Source organism: Marmota flaviventris, chromosome 4, assembly GCF_047511675.1.
Source record: "Marmota flaviventris isolate mMarFla1 chromosome 4, mMarFla1.hap1, whole genome shotgun sequence".
In the NCBI taxonomy this organism is placed as follows: domain Eukaryota; kingdom Metazoa; phylum Chordata; class Mammalia; order Rodentia; family Sciuridae; genus Marmota; species Marmota flaviventris.
Window position 1 is genome coordinate 129,319,870 of NC_092501.1, and position 21,416 is coordinate 129,341,285.

General features: G+C 37.1%; 1 protein-coding gene across 5 annotated transcripts in view; it reads left to right on the plus strand.

The window, feature by feature from the left end:
* Positions 1 to 21,416, plus strand: part of LOC114087327 (histone-lysine N-methyltransferase SETDB2-like) — a 72,465-nt gene that overhangs the window by 28,399 nt on the left and 22,650 nt on the right. For 2 of the 5 annotated variants that reach the window (XM_071611512.1, XM_071611513.1), the window contains exons 7-14: positions 1,548 to 1,664; positions 2,580 to 2,749; positions 3,660 to 3,885; positions 4,682 to 4,778; positions 6,129 to 6,222; positions 8,651 to 8,988; positions 10,486 to 10,574; positions 11,683 to 14,884. In XM_071611512.1, coding sequence (XP_071467613.1) covers positions 1,548 to 1,664; positions 2,580 to 2,749; positions 3,660 to 3,885; positions 4,682 to 4,778; positions 6,129 to 6,222; positions 8,651 to 8,988; positions 10,486 to 10,574; positions 11,683 to 11,818 — 1,267 coding nt within the window. In that variant the 3' untranslated portion in view covers positions 11,819 to 14,884. Of the gene's footprint in view, positions 1 to 1,547; positions 1,665 to 2,579; positions 2,750 to 3,659; positions 3,886 to 4,681; positions 4,779 to 6,128; positions 6,223 to 8,650; positions 8,989 to 10,485; positions 10,575 to 11,432; positions 11,516 to 11,682; positions 14,885 to 15,166; positions 15,331 to 18,874; positions 19,338 to 20,830; positions 20,953 to 21,416 lie in introns of those variants that run through there. The other 3 variants (XM_027928748.2, XM_027928746.2, XM_027928747.2) reach the window with 3 other exon arrangements.

Here is a 21,416-nt window from a genome sequence, read left to right on the forward strand (position 1 = left end):
TTAGTGGAATGTAAAATTATTTAAGTATTTGTATCAGTTATAATTAGCATATTTCAAATTAAATACAATAGAAAATATCCAATTAAATCACATATAATAAGGGTAACGTTTCATGCCACTGTTTCAATTTATATACTTACATATAAATATGTATGTATGCCTATACAAGATCATGAAGCAAATGTATTTTTCACTGTGGTTCACAGTCAAAAATATTTGAAAACCATTACCTTTAAAGATGCTTACACATGTGCATAAAAATAGAGATGCTCATTGCAGCATTGTTTACTGAAAAACTCTAAGCTACTTAATAATAAACCAGGTGAGCAATAGCTAAATAGAAAACTTAAAAGGAATTAACCACATTTTTATATATTACAGATGAATCTCAGAAACACTATGTTGAACAGAAAGCAAGTTATAATGTAATACCTGTAGTAAATTTTTTAAACATGGAAAGCAATACAATGTGTTGTTGTTTATACATGTGTATATAAGATTATCTAGGATGCCACATCAAATCTCTTGAAGCTTTAGTTTTATCAGTAATGTATTTTTTTCATATATTGGTATCTGTGTTTTAAATTACATAGGAAAAAAAGAAGGTGTAAACAAAACACTGACAACTAATTCTGAGTGATAAAAATATGAATGTTATTTGTGTTTTTCTGAACTTCATATGTTTTATAAACAAAATCACATTGAAAAAAAGCTGGATTTTTACATTCATAAACAGAATCCAACTTAATGAATTTACTATTTTCTCCTTCTATTGCAAATAGCAGTCACCATTTTGATAATGTAATTTTGTTATATATAAAAAATACAGAAGAGGGCTGGGGATGTGGCTCAAGCGGTAACATGCTCGCCTGGCATGCGCGGGGCGCTGGGTTCGATCCTCAGCACCACATAAAAATAAAGATGTTGTGTCTGCCGAAAACTGAAAAATAAATATTAAAAAAAATACAGAAGAGATTTATAGAGGAAAAGTTAATCTTAATAGGTATGTGGGGGGGGGGGATATATGGATTCAATTTTATGGTTACAGGTGCCTAACAACAATTTGAAAATAGGATTCTAGTAGCCAGATGTTTGACATAAGTCTCCAATATGCTTTTATGTCACTGGAGTGAGAAAGAATTTAGGACATCTGCAAAACTATGATTCTGTGAATTTGACACATCTAAGATTATCTATTGTAGAAAAACAGAGTAACAGAATATTCACAAATGGGTTTCTGCTGAATAAGAGATGATTTCATTTTGAAAAGTTGAAGAAAATCTGTATAGATATTTTATAGGTACAGTGCAGTTTATAATTTCATAGAAATACAGTACAATTTATAATTATTTTAAAAGTTTTGATGTTGTCTTTCAGAGAGGCCTATTCTATGTAGAGAAGTCTCATGTAGTCCATTAATCAAATAACTATTCTAAATACAATGATATTCTTTATATTCTTTATTTCATCATTTACACTTTTATCAAGATAGTCTCTTAACTTGATGTTTTTTATTCTTATTTTTTCATCCATTGCCTTCCTTTTAGAACAAAATGTGCATGTCTCCAGCTGACAGCAAGGAATGCCAAAAGTTGTCCTTTGTTAAGTAATAAAATTACCACTGGATATAAGTATAAAAGGCTACAGAGACAAATACCTACTGGGTAAGATACCTTGAGGATTTGTTGCAGGGTGTTTATATCTGTGAAGGTGGGTACTTTTTTATTGTGGTCAACAGTCTTACAGATACTGTTTTAATCTGTTTTTAATACCCAAAATCTAAATTATTATGGTATAATAATTCAGAAAACGCCTATACAGTGTTTTTGAAAATGAAAGTCAGAGACCACATAGTTATCATGCAGAGTATACTCAAACACTAATCTGCATCAAGTCTGGCTTTTAACCCTCTTAGGATCAGCCTACTTTGGGTGGCCATTTCCCCATTAACAAATATACTGGGCAGAGATATATTACCAAATAATATCTTTAGAACAGAAAAGAAGAATTTAACTCCTAGACATTTTTAAAAAACTAAAATTAATTTGCCAGGCATCTGACTTATTTATATTCATGAAACAGCTCAGTGTGTAACTACTATTGTATAATCCCCATTTTTTTTTTTAAGGATTCTTCCTTTTTTTTTAACCTTCATTTTATTTATTTTTATGTGGTGCTGAGGATTCAAACCCAGTGCCTCACACATGCTAGGCAAGCACTCTACCACTGAGCCACAACCCCAACCCTTATAATCCCCATTTTTTAAATGAAAAAACAAAATGAACCCACAGCTGATAAAAGCAAAAGGTATGATGGGTAGACTAGCACTAAGAATTTTCAGGGCTGGGATTGTAGCTCAGAGATAGAATGCTTGCCTAGCACATGTAAGGCCCTGGGTTTGATCCTCAACACAATTTTAAAAATAAAGAAAGGTATCGTTTCCATCTACTGTTAAAAAAATTTAAAAAAAAAGAATTTTCATAATCTGCTTTCTTCAGTGCCAGGAAAGTAGCAGTATAAATTGCTTTTTGCTTCTTGGGGATCTTACTGATTTTCTCTTTTACATATTTTGTTGACAGCATTTATGAATGCAGCTTAATGTGCAAGTGTAATCGACAAATGTGTCAAAACCGAGTTGTCCAACACGGTCCTCAAGTGAGGCTACAGGTGTTCAAAACTGAGAAGAAGGGATGGGGTGTACGCTGCTTAGATGACATCGACAGAGGGACGTTTGTTTGCATCTATTCAGGTAAAGCAAAGGCTTGTTTTCTAATTATTCTATAGTGGGATCTACATTTCTGAATATATCTTTTCCTATTCAGGAACCAATGCAACCTGCTCATTTGAAATTCCAGGTTCATTTCAGGAAGGGCAAAAAGAAACTTGCAGTTATTGGCATTCAGGGTAATCACACTTGGATCTCTGCCATGCACCACTTATGTACACACATACCACACAACCTGCCTAGACATTTGTCTCTCATATTTCTCAAAATAACTCTTGAATGGAAGCTGCCTATAATATGCCAAATGATATCAAGAAGCATCATTAGCTCTATCAGCATCATTAGAAATTACACCTAAGGATCTCTGATCTGTCTAACAAGGATGAGTGAGAATAGCCAGTTGCTAATCTGATTTGGTCACTATTATTTTAGGTTCCTTGAAAGAAAATGCATAAATTTTACACTAATATTTTAATATTATGCAGGACTTTAATATGAGAACAGTAGGTACATACAGCATTATTTTAAATAGGTCATTTTCTAAAAGAGTATAGGTTTCAAATGCTAAAGCCTTTTTAACTAGACAGAAAAGTTGCAATTTTAAGACTAGATTTCACCTCTCTAGAATACTTAGATTCGTATTTTTGTTTTATAGTACTATAGCTAAATCTCTTATCTTTCATGTTACACCAAAATGGGCAAATGCTTCTTTTAGACACCCTGTATTTCTTATGAATGGAAGATAAGAAATACCTTATTGCTTTTTTTTTTTTTTTTTCCTTTTTTTCTTTTTTTTCTGTCTCACAACATTTTTCTAGGATGAGTTAATGTGTTTCCACAGGATCCTTTGGTCATGGAGCAGAAATAGACATGTCAGTTTATTGTTAGCAATTAGATTATCTTCCATCTTTTTCAAACTCTTTTTTTCTTTTAGGAAGATTGCTAAAGAGAGTCAATCCTCAGAAACCTAATGCTGTTGATGAAAATGGAAAAGAAGAGGATGTTATGAAAAATATATTTTCAAAAAAGAGAAAAATGGAAGTTGAGTGTTCAGATTGTGAGGTTGAAGTTATCACATTAGAATTGGAAAAGCGACCTAAAAGTGCTGAAACTGAGGAGTATCTACCTAAGTTTAGTAGTAATTCAAACAAGCCCATTATGTAAGTAAGAACTTAGGAACACCAATCACAGTTACTCTGCTAGGAATCAAAAGTGATTCTTTCTCCTTCCTCTTTCTTTCTTATTCTTTTGCCCCCCACTCCTATTTATAATTTTGCTTCACAGTTATAAATTTAATACTTTGAGAAATTCAGGCCACTTTAATTTTAAAAACCTAGCCAACACACTTTCCTTAGTGCCCATTTCTAGAGTTTTGCCTTGGATGATTTTCAGCAGGACATCATGACATTTGCTTTTGTTGTTTGTTTGTTTTCTTTTGTTTCATATTGCCATTGATTTGCAAAACTTTTATAGATTCTCTTTTTTTAAACATACCTCAAAAATTATTGACTTGCCAGGCTCAGTGGTGCATGCCTGTAATCCCAGCAGCTCAGGAGGATTGTGAGTTCAAAGCCAGCCTCAGTAAAAGTGAAGCACTAGGACTGGGGATATAGCTCAGTTGGTAGAATGCTTGCCTTGCTTGCACCACAAAGAAACAAACAAAAGTGAGGCACTAAGCAACTCAGTGAGACCCTGTCTCTAAATAAAATACAAAATAGGGCTGGGGATGTGGCTCAGTGGTTGAGTGCCCCTGAGTTCAATCCCCAGTCCTCCCCCCCAAAAATTATTGACTTTTAAATAAAATTTCTCCTCCAGTGAAGGGTAGTTAGAGATGTTCTTAACTTAATTATTAATAATGCATATTTATGTAATTTTGATATTATGTACATTTTAAGGTACACTAAAGAGAATTTTTAGTGATATGCAGAATAACCTTTTTTTTTTTTCCCCTTTCAGAGAGATGAATTATAACAACATCTCAAGAACTCAGTATCATTCAGTTATTAGAAGTCCTAAATCCAAGACAGCCATTTTTTCACACAATGGGAAAAAGGTGGTAAAAACTGGAAAATGTAGATGGGGCCCTTCTGAGACCATTAACTATTATCTTACATTTCTATCTTTACTTAGTTTAAAATGTTTATGTTAGTTAATATTATGTAGAATTTCTTGTATTATTTTGGAATGGTATGCTGTTGAAGTTTTAAGACATATTTTATTTACTTAGTATTGTTCATAGTAGTCGCATATTTCCAACTTAGATATATGAGGAGAATTTTAAGTTAATAGTGATATAAAAAAGAAAAGTGATGGAGTAATTTAGATTAAAGAGAAACTTGTTTTGAGATACAAGAGAAAAAAGAGCTGCAATTTTATAAAAGAATCATCCAGAAAGCATTGTTTTACATGGTAGCCTGAGGATATACTTTTCAAATTGAGCTGAGAAGACTAGTCAGACTGAAACTTGGAAGAAGAAAAAGATATAGGAAAAAGAACAGAGACAGACATAATGGTAGCTTACAATAGGGCTTGTTGGTGAAAAATAAAAACTCGGATCTACGTGTACAAATACTTGCCCTCTGCCTAGTAACAATACAGTAGATAACCTTCTCAGTATCATATGGTTTATGGAAAGATTAAGCCAGTAGTTGTAATCTCCAGCTCTGATGCTAGTTTAACCTCCAGCTTTGCTGCTTACTAGCTAGCAGACATCTCCATGGGTGCTTTCCTTTTATCTGTAAAATGAAAATAATAGAATCTATCTCAAGAGTTCTGAAGATTAAATGAGATAAATAACAGAAAACTTTCCTAGCACGATGCTTGGCACTCAACTAAGTGTTCAATAAATATTGACATTTCAAATACTATGAACTTGAAGAGAAAAAAGTAATGGTCAGCACTTATTGAGCAATTAGTTGTGTGCTGAGCTAAACATACACCCCTCTGTTGAAAGCATCACATTTAAGGGGACTCCATTGTCATCAATACATAAAAACAAAATTCTTTAACCTTTTCTTTGAAGTGGAAACTAGCCAGTAAATTTTTAATCCTTGCACAATTTACAGTTGAAGCCAAATTATAATCTTACACAGCACTTATCTCAGTTATGAAGGATAATTTGAATTGATAAGTACAGAAAGATGTATTGGATTTATTAAAATCCAGAGAATGTCCTGACAGTCTTCATAGCTATACCTTTAAAAAGTGCCTAGAAATAGAACATATTGAGAAGGGGTAACACACATTGGCTCCATTAGTCTAAAGATTCTTATAATCTTAATTGTGAAGCTTTTCAAAATTAACTAGTACGTGTAGCCTATGAAAATTGACATTTGATGAGACCTAACTGCTGAATACTTTTTCCTAACCTAGGAAGTAAAGATATCTCTTATTTTCCTTTAAGAGATTTGTTTCCTTAGAGTCTGCCACCTCAGAAGATAATGATGGATTTAAACCAGCCCAAGCACATGTGAACTCTAAAACCAGGGGAGCACAAAGTAGGCTATGTTTCACTTTATTATTATCTCTCATCTGCCTATTTGTCTCTCTCTTGTTCAATAATCTGTGGCTCATTTTCTTAGATTTCATAGCAAACATGCTGCATTTGTGATCAAAGTTACCATTTGTTTAGATAAAATATTGGCCAACTGTGGTTTATATAGGCCTACTACCTATATATGTGTGTAGGCTGTGAAAGAATGATTTTTACATTAAAATAGTTGGAAAAAATCAGAAGGTAAATATTTTATGACACTTGAAAATTAAAATTTCATTGTCAGTAAATAAAGTTCTACAATCATTCATTTACATATTGTTTCTACTTTCACATTACACCCACAGATTCACAGTAGACTCTGGCAAAGCCTTAAGTATTTGCTGTTTGCCCCTTTACAGAAAACATTTGCTGACCTCTGATCTTGTTGCCAACATTGACTTGATGCATGGCAGTAGGAGTAAGGTGGACAATTCTGACCCTTCATGATCCACAGGTGGTGTTTGTGGCTTTGTAAGCATTGTTTGTTTAAAGGAGACACTCTTTTGAAGTCTTAAAAATAAAGACACATCACTCTTTTGCAGTAGTCTAGCTAACACCACTACAGAGGATGACAAACATGTCTAGCAAAGGGCTAAAACGCTGATGAGTGCTTGTCTTTCAGAATTACCAGTCTCTGCCATGGTGAATATTACAATTATATAATATTAAGTACCAAAAACTGGGTTTTGGTACTTTTATGTTTCAATGGATCGCACAGTAAGGAGACATTACTGAGAGAGAGTCCTTTTTGAAGAACTGAACAGCTATTGCTGCCTCTTCTTTGAGCCTCCTTGCATCTGCAAGCCTAAATCCCCACCTATTAAAGGATAGAAATTGGAAGAGGCATGGCAGCTCCTTGGTAGAAAAGTCCTTTCAAGGGGCTGAGGCTGTGGTTCAGAAGTAGAGCACTCGCTAGCACGTGCGAGGTGCTGGGTTTGATCCTCGGCACCACGTAAAAATAAAGATGTTGTGTCCACCAAAAACTAAAAATATTAAAAAATTTTCTCTCTCTCTCTCAAAAAAAATAATAAATAAATAAAAATAAAGGCTAACAAAAAAAAAAAACTCCTGAAGCTTTAAAAAAAAAAAAAAGTTCTATCAAGAAAGGGCATTTTTATGTATTGCATTCCAACATTTAATGCACGTGAGCCATAATGAATACTATTGCTTCTGATTCTTTTGTCATTATCATTGATGTCTACAGTGCATATAAGCAGGCAGTCCAAATATAGTTTATTTATTCATTTGTTTATGTATGGTGCTGAGAATTGAATCCAGTGCCTCATAGATGCTAGGCAAGCACTGTACCACTGAGCCACAACTCCACCGCGAAGAGTCTTAATTTTTAAAAAAATATAATTTATTTTCAACAAGTTTTTATTTTTAATTAACATGTTAAAATACATATTTATGGGGTACAGTTTGACATTCAATACTTGTACACAATGTGTAATAATCAAATCAGGGTGATTGGTATATCTGTCACCTCAGACATCATTTCTTTGTATTGGAAACATTAAAAATCCTTTCTACTAGCTATTTTGAAATATACACTTAATTATCGTCCTCCAAAATTATCCTGCACTACGTAGAACATGAGAAGTTATTCCTTTCATCCAGCTGCACCCACAAACTCGTTAACCATCTTCTCTCTGTGCCCTTCACCCCACACCAGGTTCTGGTAACCACAATTTAATCTTGGCTTCTATGACATTTTGGCCAAAATGTAATTTTGTTATACGATTGACTTAGATGACACAGTGACTTTTTTTGTTTATTTGTTTGTTTAATAAGTGATTTTACTTACTCCATCCTACATGCATTCATACTTTTGAATACTCTACAAAAATTCCATTATTGGATGTTAATTAGTTCTCTACTTTTGAAGTATCATTATTTGTAAAAGTGTAATTATTGAGTGGTCATCTAGCAAAACACCAAACTTAATATGTACCAATCCCTGGTGGTACATACTTGTTGCTATTGGGATTTGTAGAGGGTGATTCTGATTCTGAAGGGGACTTCTCAGGCCTTTCATTGGCACATAAAAGCCTAGCATGCTTCTTAAACCTCCATTCTGTTATATTTAAATGCAAATTCCAGAGTTGAAGAAAAAAAAGATTAAACATGGTAATGTGGAAGCAACATGTAGATTCATAGTCATTGCTGTGTAGTAGAAAGAAGGCAGGAGCCAAACATATTTGAGTTTGTTACCCCAATTCTCATTATTATGAGTCAGGCAAATCTGTTTACCGAAACCACCTACCTTAATACATTGTAAAGATTAATGATAATGATAACAGGTAGCATCTAATTAATATTGTTAATCTCATCACCATTACTCAACCAAGTAAATTTTCTGACAATTCTTTCCTGACAATATCTATTAGAGAACTCAAGATTCAACCAAATTGAAGATTCTGAGGACAATCAGCTGATTGAATCAGATGTAATAGATATGACTACATGTAGAGAAGAAACTCTGCCAGGGGGCAGATGTGACCAGGCAACCACATTGGATAATGAAAATGTTAAAGAGTTTGAGGTTCAAATAAAAAAGCCCCAAGAGGAAAAATCTCCAGTGTGTAAAAACCAGCAGGTTTATCATGATGAAGAGTTGACAAGTGATACCAAGAATACTTCATCTGATTCTCTAATGAAGTCCAGTAAAAGCAATGTTTTTTTACTGGATGCCACAAAAGAAGGAAATGTGGGCCGTTTCCTTAATGTGAGTATAGGGACTGAGATGCATATTTCTAAACAACTTTTTTCCCCATGCTTTAAAAAATCATAAGGGTAATATGATTAACAGACAGTCCTAAAGCTAGACAACCTGCGTTAGAAGTCCAGCACCCAACTTGGGTGTTCATGGCATGTTACTTAAGTTCTTGCTGCCTCATTTCCTATCTTTGTAATAGGGGATAATAATAACTATTTAGTATATTATGAGGATTAAATTAATTAATATAAAGTGCTTCCGACTACCTAACACATACCAAACATTTGTTTTAAAAAAACACTAAGAAATAGTGTGTAAAAAACATACCAGAGGTTTCTGACTTATCTGCTCAAGTTAAAAAAAAAAAAAATGTATGGGCAGGAAGTAATCATTGAAATTAAATAATAATGCCAGACATTCCACAGAATATTGTAGGGATTTGATCTCTTGAGAATTTTGTGATACATAAGTGTGCTGAGATGACAGCTAGTGGGCACCTGAACAGTATGAGAATGGTGGTAATATAAAAAGAGTATCATCATGTTAGAAACCTTAGAATGAAGATAAATGGTTTTTTTGTTCAGCAGAGAATCAACTGCTTACACGACTCCTCTTCTAAGGTGGTGTTTTTTACTAGGATTTAAAAATTATTAAGTAATTATTTTATGAAAAAATAAATTATTTTCATACGCACTATTCCTATATATAGTCTTCATTTTAAACTTTTTGTGAAAACTGTTTTGTTTTAAAAAATAATTTCAAAAAGCCCTACCTTGAGAAGTATTCTCCTCCCATTTACCTGCTTCCACTCCACTTTCTAAGATAGTCATTTTATGATTTTTTTGTTCTTCTGGTATTTTTCTGCAAATATGAGTAAATATATGTGTATTGTTTGTCCCCTCCTTTTTACAGACAGGATAGCATATTCACTGTTATATATTTTGCTTTTTGAATTAACACTATATCTTGGAGATCTTTCCATATCAGTACACAGAGAGAACATCTCATTTCTTTGGTTTGCATGGTTTTGTTCATAGCAACATAGAATTGCATTATATCAATGTACCAAAGTATAGGCAAACATTAGCATTATTTCCAAACTTTTACTGTTAAAACCAATGCTGCATGAATAATCTTACACATACATACATACATATGCAGAGTAACCTGTAGAATACATTTTTAAATATGAATTTGTTGAATCAAAAGATAAGTGCATTTATAGTGATGATAAATATTGACAAATTACTCACTTTTTTGAGTACCATTTTGCATTTCTATCACCAGGATATCAGAATGTCAAAACAGGGCTTTTCTGCATGGGTTTCTATTAATAGTACTGTCATGAGCTTTTAGTATTTTATATAGTAATATAGAAAAAAGAAAAAATCAGTGAGACGTGTTGGAAACAGAATGGTATTCTAATAGTGCAAAACATAAGGTAGCAAACTTTGTGCTATATCTAATCTCTGTGTTTTTGTTTGTTTGTTTGTTTGTTTTTAACAGCATAGTTGTTGCCCAAATCTCTTGGTACAGAATGTTTTTGTAGAAACACGTGACAGAAATTTTCCATTGGTGGCATTCTTCACCAACAGGTTTGATATTGATTTTGCTGATATGATTTAATTCTGAAATTATATAGAAAATATATAAAGATGTGTAATATAGCCCCAAATATCTGGTATCCTGGAATATTCAATTATCCTAAACTCTTCCTAATCAATAAAATTTTGAACACTTGAAATTTCTATTCTATTCTCACTTAGAATTAATTACTGATAGGTTTTAAGATCTCACCCAGTTCAGTTGAGGGAGATGAATGACAAAAAGTGCTATATCTTCTTCATCTTATAATTGTCCCCAATCTGTTACTTTACATAGGTTCACATTTGCAAAACACACTTCCTCCCTCATGGATAGTAACAGATTCCTTCTTTCTTACGATTTTAGTAAATTTGAAATAATCAAATAATTGTTCTTTTTTTTTAATATTTTGTCTTAGTTGTAGTTGGACACAATACCTTGACTTTATTTATTTTTATGTGGTAGTGAGGATCGAACCCAGTGCCCCGCAAATGCTAGGCGAGTGTTCTTCCGCTGAGCCACAACCGCACCCCCAATAATTGTTCTTAATAAAAGATCATTACTGGGCTGGGATTGTGGCTCAGCGGTAGAGTGCTCGCCTAGCACATGTGAGGCCCTGGGTTCGATCCTCAGCAAAAAAAATAGATAGATAGATAGATAGATACATACATACATACATACATATCTAACTACAACTAAAAAATAAATATTTTTTAAAAAATCATTCCTAACTGATGGGTGCTAGCGAGAGAAAATAGATCATATTATTAAGATGGTTATTGATGTTAATGTGTAAATTGACATTCAATTTTGATTCATTTGATAGTTATTTAAGGTAGTTATGATTATTTTTCATTTCTACTTTCTAGGTATGTGAAAGCAAGAACAGAACTAACGTGGGATTATGGTTATGAAGCTGGGACTATGCCTGACAAAGAAATACTCTGTCAATGTGGGGTTAATAAGTGTAGGAAAAAAATATTATAAATATGTAACTAATGCCTGTTCATGAAGTTAGATAAGGCTCAAATTGGAGCCATGCAAAAGAATCCTCAGTCATCAGTGGAATTAATGTAGGTTGCTGTACACCAAGGTAATTCTCATTTTTTCTTTTTTCAGGATTCATATTGTATTTCTATTTTATTTGATTAAATTCCAGACTCAAAATAAGAACATTTTCATATGCACAGGCTATCCTTGTTTTTACTGCTGTTCAACTTTACTTGAGTACAATGGAAATGTATATTTTATATGAAATATCACTGTATAATTTATAACTTATTTACAAATTGTATATTAAGAAAAAAATAGAATTCAGTAGTTTCTAAGTTACTTTTTTAATCACTATTATTTAGTTTATACCTGCAAGGACCAAATATCACATTTACTCACAAAATTAATGTTTAATTCCTGGCACATCATTATAGGCTACAAGGTGGGCAACAGAACCTGAGGGATACGTGAGAACTAATTTTATACATAGTACTCCCAAGGTGTGCAGTTTTTGTTTTTTACCCCTAGTGCTAGGCCTCATGCCTGCTAGGCCAGTGCTGCACCACTGACACACACACACCCCAATTCTCCCAAGTATTTTAATACTTGTTAAGAGAAACTATATCTGGCTCCGTGAAACTGTCCCATCAATCATTTGGGGAGGAGAGACTCTTCAGTAAGTTAAGTTTCTGACAAACTCTTCGGTGTTTTTGTTTTTTGGGTTTTTTTAGTGTGGTACTAGGGATTGGACCCAGGGCCTTGTGCATGAGAGGCAAGCACTATACCAGCTGAGCTATATCCCCGGCCCTTGACAAATTCTTTGATTCAACTCTTTGAGATTAATCCTCTTTTCCAGTTTCCCTTCACTCCTTCAATGCAGACAAGATAAGAGGGAATAGAAACTTAGAGAAAATTGAATATTTTGTTCTAAAGAGAATAAAACTATAAGTAAAAGAAACCTTGAAACTAGAAGGAATTATCCTGGGCAAAATTTCACATCAAAAATATAACAAAACAACAATTTTGAGCTTCAGAGTCTAAAACAGCCTCTTGGTATATCCTGGGCATGGCTGGTTGTTTTTGTAGAAAAAAGGGGAAGTTAACTACTTTGCTGTAGGCTAACCCTGATCATCTAGTGGAAAAGGGGACTGTGAAGCTCCAAGAATCAAAATTAATTTTATCCCTTACAGAAAAAGTACATTTAGCTCCTAGGAACTTCCAGGTGGTACTATTAATTTGAAAAGGAGTAATTAAATGGAGACCAAGGCAGGAGGAACACAAGTTCAAGGCTAGACTAAGCAACTGGGTAAGACTCTGTCGGAAATGAAAAAGGATTGAGATGTAGCTCTATGGTAAAGCTCCCCTGGGTTCAGTCCTCATTATGGGAAATAGGAAGGGATTTCTTTTTTGAGGGGTTTATGTCTTTTTGTTGTTGTTACTTGATTTGGGGTTTAGTTTGATTACCTTTCAAACAAATCTATTTTAAGTTGGGACCCAGTTTCTTAAAAATATTGAACCAGATGAAAATTGAACTTGGGAAACCAAGAACTAGGAAAAGTAGCCAAAAAATTAAAACCCAATTGTCTATAGACAGATGAGTCAAGTTGAGAAATCTGTGTATTTACAATAAAGATGCAGGAATTTTAGGCAGTATGCTAAAATAAAGTGAGAAGTTTAGTCAAATATTTTTGTGCAGGAAATATTATAGATCAGCCAGTATTTCCTTAAGATCTGCTTTAGGAGTCCATCTAACATTCATAAACCTGAAATATTCTATCAGTTTTATCCTCTTTGAGAAGTTTCTCCAGAAATTGTGATCTGCTTCATTCTCAATTATTTTACAGCTAGCATCTCACTTCAGTACCCTAGAGATTTGCTTTGTCTCTCATGTCAGATCTGTTTCTAGTTTCCCTTTCCTTAGTCTACTCTTTTATGTTGGTGAAGCATAGCCTCCAATAGCTTGTTATTTTTATTTTTTGGACTCGGGATTGAACCCAGGTACACTTTACCACTGAACTATATCATCAGCCCTTTTTATTTTTGAAAAAGGTTTCACTAAGTTGCCTAGGCTGGCCCCAAAGATTGCAGTCCTCCTGTCTCAACCTCCTAGGTAGCTGGGATTATAGACACATGCCACTACACCTGACACCAGTAACTTTTGAAAAAGATAAGAAGTAAATGTTTTGAGACTCTGCACATTTGAAATGTCTTTATTTTACTTTCTTGATTGCTATTTTCGGCAGGGTATAGAATTTTTACCTCTCTTGAAGTTATAGGATTAATTTTGTCCCAGTGTTTGTCTCTGGTCAGAGTCCATTTTCATCCTTCTACTGGTGTTTGATGAGATCTTTTCATCTTAAAACCTTGTTTTTCAGTACAGAAACCATTTCTTGAAGGCTTTCTCATCTCTTTTTGGAATTCCTGTTACCAAAATGTTAGATCTCCAGTATTGGTTCTCTGGTTTTCTTTCTACTGTTCTCTTAATTTCCAGCTCTGTCTTCCTGCTTTACCTTCTAGGAACTTTACTTAACTTACTCTTCAGTACCCTAGAAGATACTGAAGAGTACTTTTGATTTTTATGGTCTCATTTTTAATTTGTAAGAATTCTCTTTTTTTCTTTTAATATTCTTTATAACATCCTGTATTGGCCCATTTGCAGTATTTTATATTTCTGTGTGTGTGCATATACATACATATACATGCATTCATATGTCTTATTTTTTTCTTACATATTCTCTGTCCTCTCAGCTTTGTTTATTTTCCTTGTATTATTTTCCTTGTTTTGTCCCTTAACATTATAGGGCTTTCTTCAGAATTAAGAGAACATTGCAGTCTGAGAGAGAGAAAAAGTTCCTGGATTGGTTTACCATGCCTCAGCTGTTTTGCTGAGAAATCCTGTGGGCTCAAGGGTTTTCTTTTCTGCCTGGCAAGGCATACTTTTCTATCCTCCTGTGGGAAAAGCCAAAAAAAAAAAAAAAAAAAATCATGTGCCTAGGGTCTGCTCATTTCCCATTTGCAACACCTCTGCCCCCAACCCCCACGACATTCTTCTATAATACATTCATACTTGTCAAGACTGTCCAAATTACATTTTTTCTTACCACAATTTTGCATTTGCAGCTTAGAAACCTTCACCAAGTTCAAGACCTGCAGAAGTTTTCCTTTAATTCTGCAGCAAATTAATTTTTATGCTTCTATTAATTTTAAGTTATAATTTAATATATGTATTTATGTTGTGTACACGTATATTTATTATATGCACTGAAAACCTCGTCTTGTGTGGTGCTCTGTATCCAGTGGGTGCTAAATAAAGGCTTGCTCCTGGCAACTGGATTTAGGGTCGGTTAATTCTGCGTTGGTTTAAGATAGGGCTATTTAGGCCAAATGGTGGACGAGTTTCAGAAGAACCTCAGAACAGCTGAGCTGGGGCCGTGGGAGGGGGTAGGGGCACTGGCATATGTAGTCGTTTCTGGGGTTTTGTTGTTATTGTTGTAGTTTAACCTACCAAAATAACCATTAGACCTGGAAAACTGCGAGAAACCCCCCTCCCCATGCCAACCTGGGTCTTCGGCTCGAGCTTTCCCTGCAGCGGCTCCGGGGAGTTAAGGAAGCGACGGCGCCGCCAGGACTTCCGGGAGTGCGCCCACGGGCCACCGCCGACAGGCTGCCGAGACCCGCAGTCTGCGGCCATGGCCCACGCATCCCCGCCCAGGGCCGAGTCCGTGCGCCGCGCCGGCGACCCCGAGCTGCAGGACGTGCTGCCCTTCCCTACCGGTGAGTACCGTGCGGGCGGCCGGGCCGGGGCTGCCTGGCAGCCGCGCGGGGACCCGAGTCCCTTCTCGGCCTGCTCAGGGCCGCCAGGGACCCACAGGACGAACTTGCCCTGCACTCGCGCTCGCTTGCACAGCGGGTCCAGGGAGAAGGGGAGGGCGACGTGCGGCCACTTGCAGTGGCTTTGATTCTCCTTCTGGCCTTCTGACATTTCACTGGGGAGCAGTGGACCAGGTGCTCCTGGCTCTGCTTCACTGACTGCAAGCGACCGAAACTCAGGGAAACTGAAACTCCCGAGTGAGATTCCACCCTGCCGCAGGAGAGCTGCCCTGCTGCGGGGAAGCTGGAGTAAACAGGCCGCAGGGAAGGGATGCTACCAGCAGCTGAGTCTCAGGAAGCGGCTGGGAAAGACCTCATAGAGGACATGACTGGACACCATTTCCTTTGCTCCACTCCTCCTGGGCCCTCAGCTTGAATGAGTGTTCTGAGTGGGCCTCTTCCCTTCAACACCTGTAGCGCTCCTGCGATTTGCCAGGCTCAGGGCTAGTCATAAGGATATAAAGACGAGCCAGGCAGTCCCTACTCCAGAGGATGTTAAGAGGCAACTTTAGTTAGAAGTAGTCAGCACCACAGAGGCACAAATGAGGGGCCCCTAATTTCTCCTGATGTCCAAGGAAAGCTTTTTAGAGAAGGGGACGCCTGGTCTTAACTTTCTAAAGGATAAGAATCAGCCATAAGTGGAAAAGGCAAATGCAGGCAGAGAGGAGGACACAAGTAAGAGCATCAAACCATAAAACAAATGGCAACCATAAGCCAACCAGTTGACTGTTTCATTCAACTAATACGTGTGTATATGGACTGCAAAATGAGAAGACAGAGAGATGATGTTCTTTCCTGACATCTTCCCCAAACTCCAGGATTTTAAACCAATTTCCATGTCTGCAGTGATCTCAAACTGACTACATCCTTAAGAGAATTTGTCTTCCCTACATTGCAAACTTGTTCAGCCCCCAGATTTCCCCATCCCATTCATCCAGTTGCTCAGGTCAGAAACCTTAGTGGTATCCTTAACACTTTTCCTTTTTCCCCATACCCCATCCAACACATCAGTTAGGCCAATTACTTCTGTCTTCAAAATCTGTTTCATGCCTGACTACTTCTTAAACACTTCCATTACTCCATCCACGCCCAGGCTGCCATTGTCTCCTGTCTGGACTACTGGGCTCCTGTTTTCTCTTCTAGCCTTTCATACAAGCAGGCCTAGAGCAAAGCACTTTTCCTGTTCTAGTTGTCTCCCATTACAGCTCACCCCATGTTCTTTTCTGATTTGACTTTACCCATCTTGATGACTGCCACCCCCTGCTGCCTTGTGTGTCCAGTAAGCTATCAAATCTGCTTCAGTATCCTTATATTTGCTGTTCCCTCAGTAAGAAAAATTCATCCACATATTGTCCCATTTTCATTTTCCCACCACACTTAAATGTCTGCCTATTCCCTGAACCTTGCCTGCCCATCTTGTCTAAAATGCACTCTTTGACTACTGATTACCTCTTCCTACTCTTTCTCTATGGACTTACCACTATCTGGAGGGGGAAATTTTACTTAATGTCTTTCTTTGCCACTGGAATTTAAGTTCCGAGAATGTTGATACACTTAATCTTTTCTATATTCTTAGTGCCTAGAACTATTTGCTTTGTAGTATAGGGCATAGTAGGTCCTCATCAAATATTTGTCAAAAGAATGAAAGGGCTTGTTTATAACACTAAGGAATTTGGCTTCTGCTTTGTTGATGATGAGAAAATGTGTGCAGATAGACACTTTATTTTTTATAGAGCTGGGGATCAAACCCAGAGCCTCATACATGCTAGGCAAGTGCTACACCCTCAATCTCAGATTATACATTTTTGATAAATCACTCTGGCAGTATCAGGAGGATTGGAGCACAGTCGTGACAGAGAAAGCAGAGGCAAGGACATGAGCTTATCAGAATGGACTCAGAAAACAGCAGGCAAGGTACATCTTCCACACTTGCACCAGAACAGCACACACATGAGTGTGCACACAAGTCATGGGAATTTAAGTGTTAGTCAAGACTTGCTGACTGCAGATAGTACAAACACAGTGTAATTTAAGCAGAAAAAAAAAAACACAAAAAACTGTTTAGTAAGAAGCTGTTCTGGGCTGCCCCTTCTGCTGAGCATCCTGAAAGTCACTGAGATGGCCTGGTGATAAATCAGGATTTGCAATTAGTTACAAGTCAAGAAATCAACCACAATGACTTCAGCAGGAAGCATAGACAGCCTCAAACCCCCAGAACACAGATGCTGTAGCATTTTTCAGAAAGGGCCCCAAACTAGGGCAACAATATAACCATATAACAATATATCCTACTAGAAGAGGGTTTTAAATGAATGTTAAAGGTTAGTGGATCTCATTCCATCTGTTTCCTTTATTCTTAAGTGACAGAATGTGTTCCTTGGCCACCTACCTGGCTACACCCAGATTCTGCCTGGTGGTGGATTGCCCTTGTCTGATGGGCTTAAGACCAGCTCTAGGTAGAGGAGCATTGGGGAGGATAGGCCTATAGAAGTTGAAGCCTTAGCAAGCTGTTCCCAGGTATGGTGGGCCTGCAGGTTGCTGGAGAGTCTGGAGCATTGCTGTGATTTGGGTTTCTTATAATTTTTCTGCAGCTTCATTCTACAGACCCTTTCTTACCGATCAGTTCCATACTTGAGAATTCTGAAATCCTATAATCTTGTCAGGTCAATCTGTTGAGTCCACAGGCTTGCTAAACCTGCTAGGATGACTCTGGGGGGCTCTGCTGATCTTCACTGTTCTTAGCCTCAGCTACTAATGGAGACCAATGGGCTGGTCCCTAAAAACCTAAACACCCATGACACACCTACAGGTATCCAATCTATCTGAATCTACATAGTTCCTGAGTTCAGATGGCTAAGGGACCAAGTTGTCTAAATGTACTTGGTCCAGAAGTTCCAAATAATGTATATAGAGAGTTAAGATAGTGAAGGATTGCCTGCCTATGTAAGAGCCCCCAAAGTGACAGACTCCCCCAATTACATCCTTCCTCCAGTCTAGAAGAATAGATGAACTAGAAGAGCTAAAATCTTTTAGGAAATGTGATATAGGGGTAGTTGAGCAGAAAAATGCCACTGTGAGAGCCCATGAGTCTTATCTTGAGTTTATTCATTGGTGCTGCAGACACACTCCAGGTCAGTTCATAGCAGTGTGGTGACCACCTCTGTATTCTCACATGCCGGGGTCCTAGGAGCCCAAATACTTAGGAGTGCAGATCAGATGGGGCACAGAGCCCCCAGAGTGAGTGCTGGAGGCCCTGCTTGGGTATCAGCCCATGCAGCACACCTGTCTGCAGGTGACCTTCAGCTGTGCACAGAAAAGAGGACCTTTAATTAAAGTGTCCAACTCTTATACAATAAGGAGTAGGTGCATATTCTGTCAGACACTGTTTTTTTAATATATGTATATTAGATGTCTCTTGTAGATGGACACCATACCTTTATTTTATTTATTTTTAAGTAGTGCTGAGGATCGAACCCAGTGCCTCATACGTGTTAGGCAAGCACTCTACCACTGAGCTCCAGCCTCAGCTTCTGTTAGTTTCTGACTGTGACAAAATACCCAAGAAAAACAAAGGAGGAAGGGTTTATTTTGGCTCATGGTTTCAGAGAGTTTCAATCCATGGTGAGCTGGCTCCTTTGTTTTAGGCTTGAGGCAAGGCAGTAACATCATGCTGGAAGGGTCCAACTAAGGAAAGCTTCTCAGCTCATGGCAGGCAGACAGGAAGAGGAGAGAGCAAGTGCACAAGAAATGGACCTGGGACAAGATGTACCCTTCTAGGGCATACCCCCAGTGGCCTACTTCCTCCAACCAGGCCCCATCTCCTATAGTGAGATGTGAAAATACAGAGGTGGTCACCACACTGCTATGAACTGACCTGGAGTGTGTCTGCAGCACCAATGATTAAACTCAAGGTAAGACTCACGGGCTCTCACAGTGGCTTTTTTCTGCTCAATTACCCCTATATCACATGTCCTCACCTTCCAATAATCCATTCAGTTATGAACCCATCAATGAATTAATCCATTGATTAAATCAGAGCCATTATGTCCCAACTACTTCCCAGAAGTCTCACCCCTGAACCTTGCTGAATTGGGGACCAAGCCTTCACCACACAAGCCTTTGGGAGACATTCTAGATCCAAACTATAACAGAGTGTCACATATTATTGTGGGAAACATGATAGTCTAGGGAATTTTAGCACTAATAATGTAACTGCCTGACACTGTCTTTTTGAAGCCTGTGCTTTGTAAGGTTTTTGGTTTTGGTTTCAGTTTTGGGTTCTTTTGGCAGGGAGGGACTAGTGTTAGGGATTGAACTGGGGATGCTGTACCACTGAGCTATATTACCAGCCTTTTTTCTTTTCATTTTGAGACAGAATCTCATTAAGTTGCCCAGGCTGACCTTGAACTTTGTGTTCCTCCTGCCTCATCCTCCTGAGTTGCTGGGATTACATGCATGCCCCACTGCACTCATCTTAAAAGCAGTTTTCTACTGTAGAAAAAACAAAGGAATAAGAGGATGAGAATTTTCAAGGAGCAAGACAAAGTCTCATGCTTGTGGCCAAAATAATAGCAAATTAACAAATTAGAGAAACTTGCCTTTTAACTGACTCTAGTCGGAATCTTCCCAACAACTGGCTCTTTGCTTCCTCTCTCTGCCTCTTCCCTTCTCTTCCCAGCTTTTTTCCCCCTTAGTTGTTTTTCCTTTCCTCTCCTAAAAAAAACAAAACTGATTCCTTCCTTTATGTCTCTTTCCTGACTAATCATAATGTTGAGTTAAAGCACGCAAAGTTACATAACTCATTTGCTTTTTTAATTCTCCCAGAATTTGTTTTTGAATGTAGTATGACATAGAGGTATGATTTGTGTTTTGTTATGGATAGTTAACCAGAGCACTGTTTCCTGAATACATCCTTGTTGTTGATTTGTAATGACAGTCATTATTACTGAGAGCTTGCTATGGGCAAGGCAATGTTTTGAGAACTTTGCTTCTGCTTAATTTCATGGTTGTGTTTCTCGAATGAAGATTTTCCTCATTTTTAGACATTTTAAATGAATTATTTTTTTTCTTTAACCCATTTAAATATATATAAAATAAGTTGGGGCTGGGGCTAGGGCTGGGGCTTAGTGGTAGAGCGCTCGCCTAGCACGTGGGAGACACTGGGTTCAATCCTCAGCACCACATAAAAATAAATAAAATAAAGGTATTGTGTCCAACTACAACTAAAAAATTTAAAAAAAAAAAAAAATAAGTTACTTTTCCCTTTGGGTCCCCAATTTTTTGTCTCTGGGGGAGTTGAGACTATAAAAATAAGGACCTGGCCTTCTACTTTAAGACTGGAGGAGGATGTGTCCAGATGACGAAATTCTACTTTTCCATTTCTCACCAGGGATGTTACTTATAGGTATCTTTCAGGTTGCAGAAAAGATGGAAAAAAGGACATGTGCACTCTGCCCCAAAGATCTCGAGTATAGTGTCCTGTACTTTGCACAATCAGAGAATATAGCTGCTCATGAATGTTGTTTGGTAAGTTACTTGAAAACTTACGTGAAACTACATGAGTCGTTTTAGGACTGGACATACCAGAATAGATAAATGGTGCTGAATAGATAAATGGTGCTTTGAATACAAGGACTAAGGAGAGTTGGCCATTGGGCTTTTAAGTGAAGATTGTGGCACATAGTTTTCTAACTTTAAAGGGTTTCAGATCTTATTATCTTATGATTACATTTAATTTTATTTATTTATAACTTGTCAAACACATGAAGAGAACTATGATGAAGCAGCTTCTTCAAAGGTAGTCTAATGAAGCCGGGCACAGTGATGCATGCCTATAAGGCCATCAATTTGGGAAGCTGAGGCAGGAGAATCTCAAGTTTGAGGCTAGCCTGGGCAGTGTAGTGGGAGGAGACCCTGTCGCAAAATGAAAATTTTAAAAAGGGGCTGGAGGTGCTAATGCACTCCTGGGTTCAATCCCCAGTAAAACACAC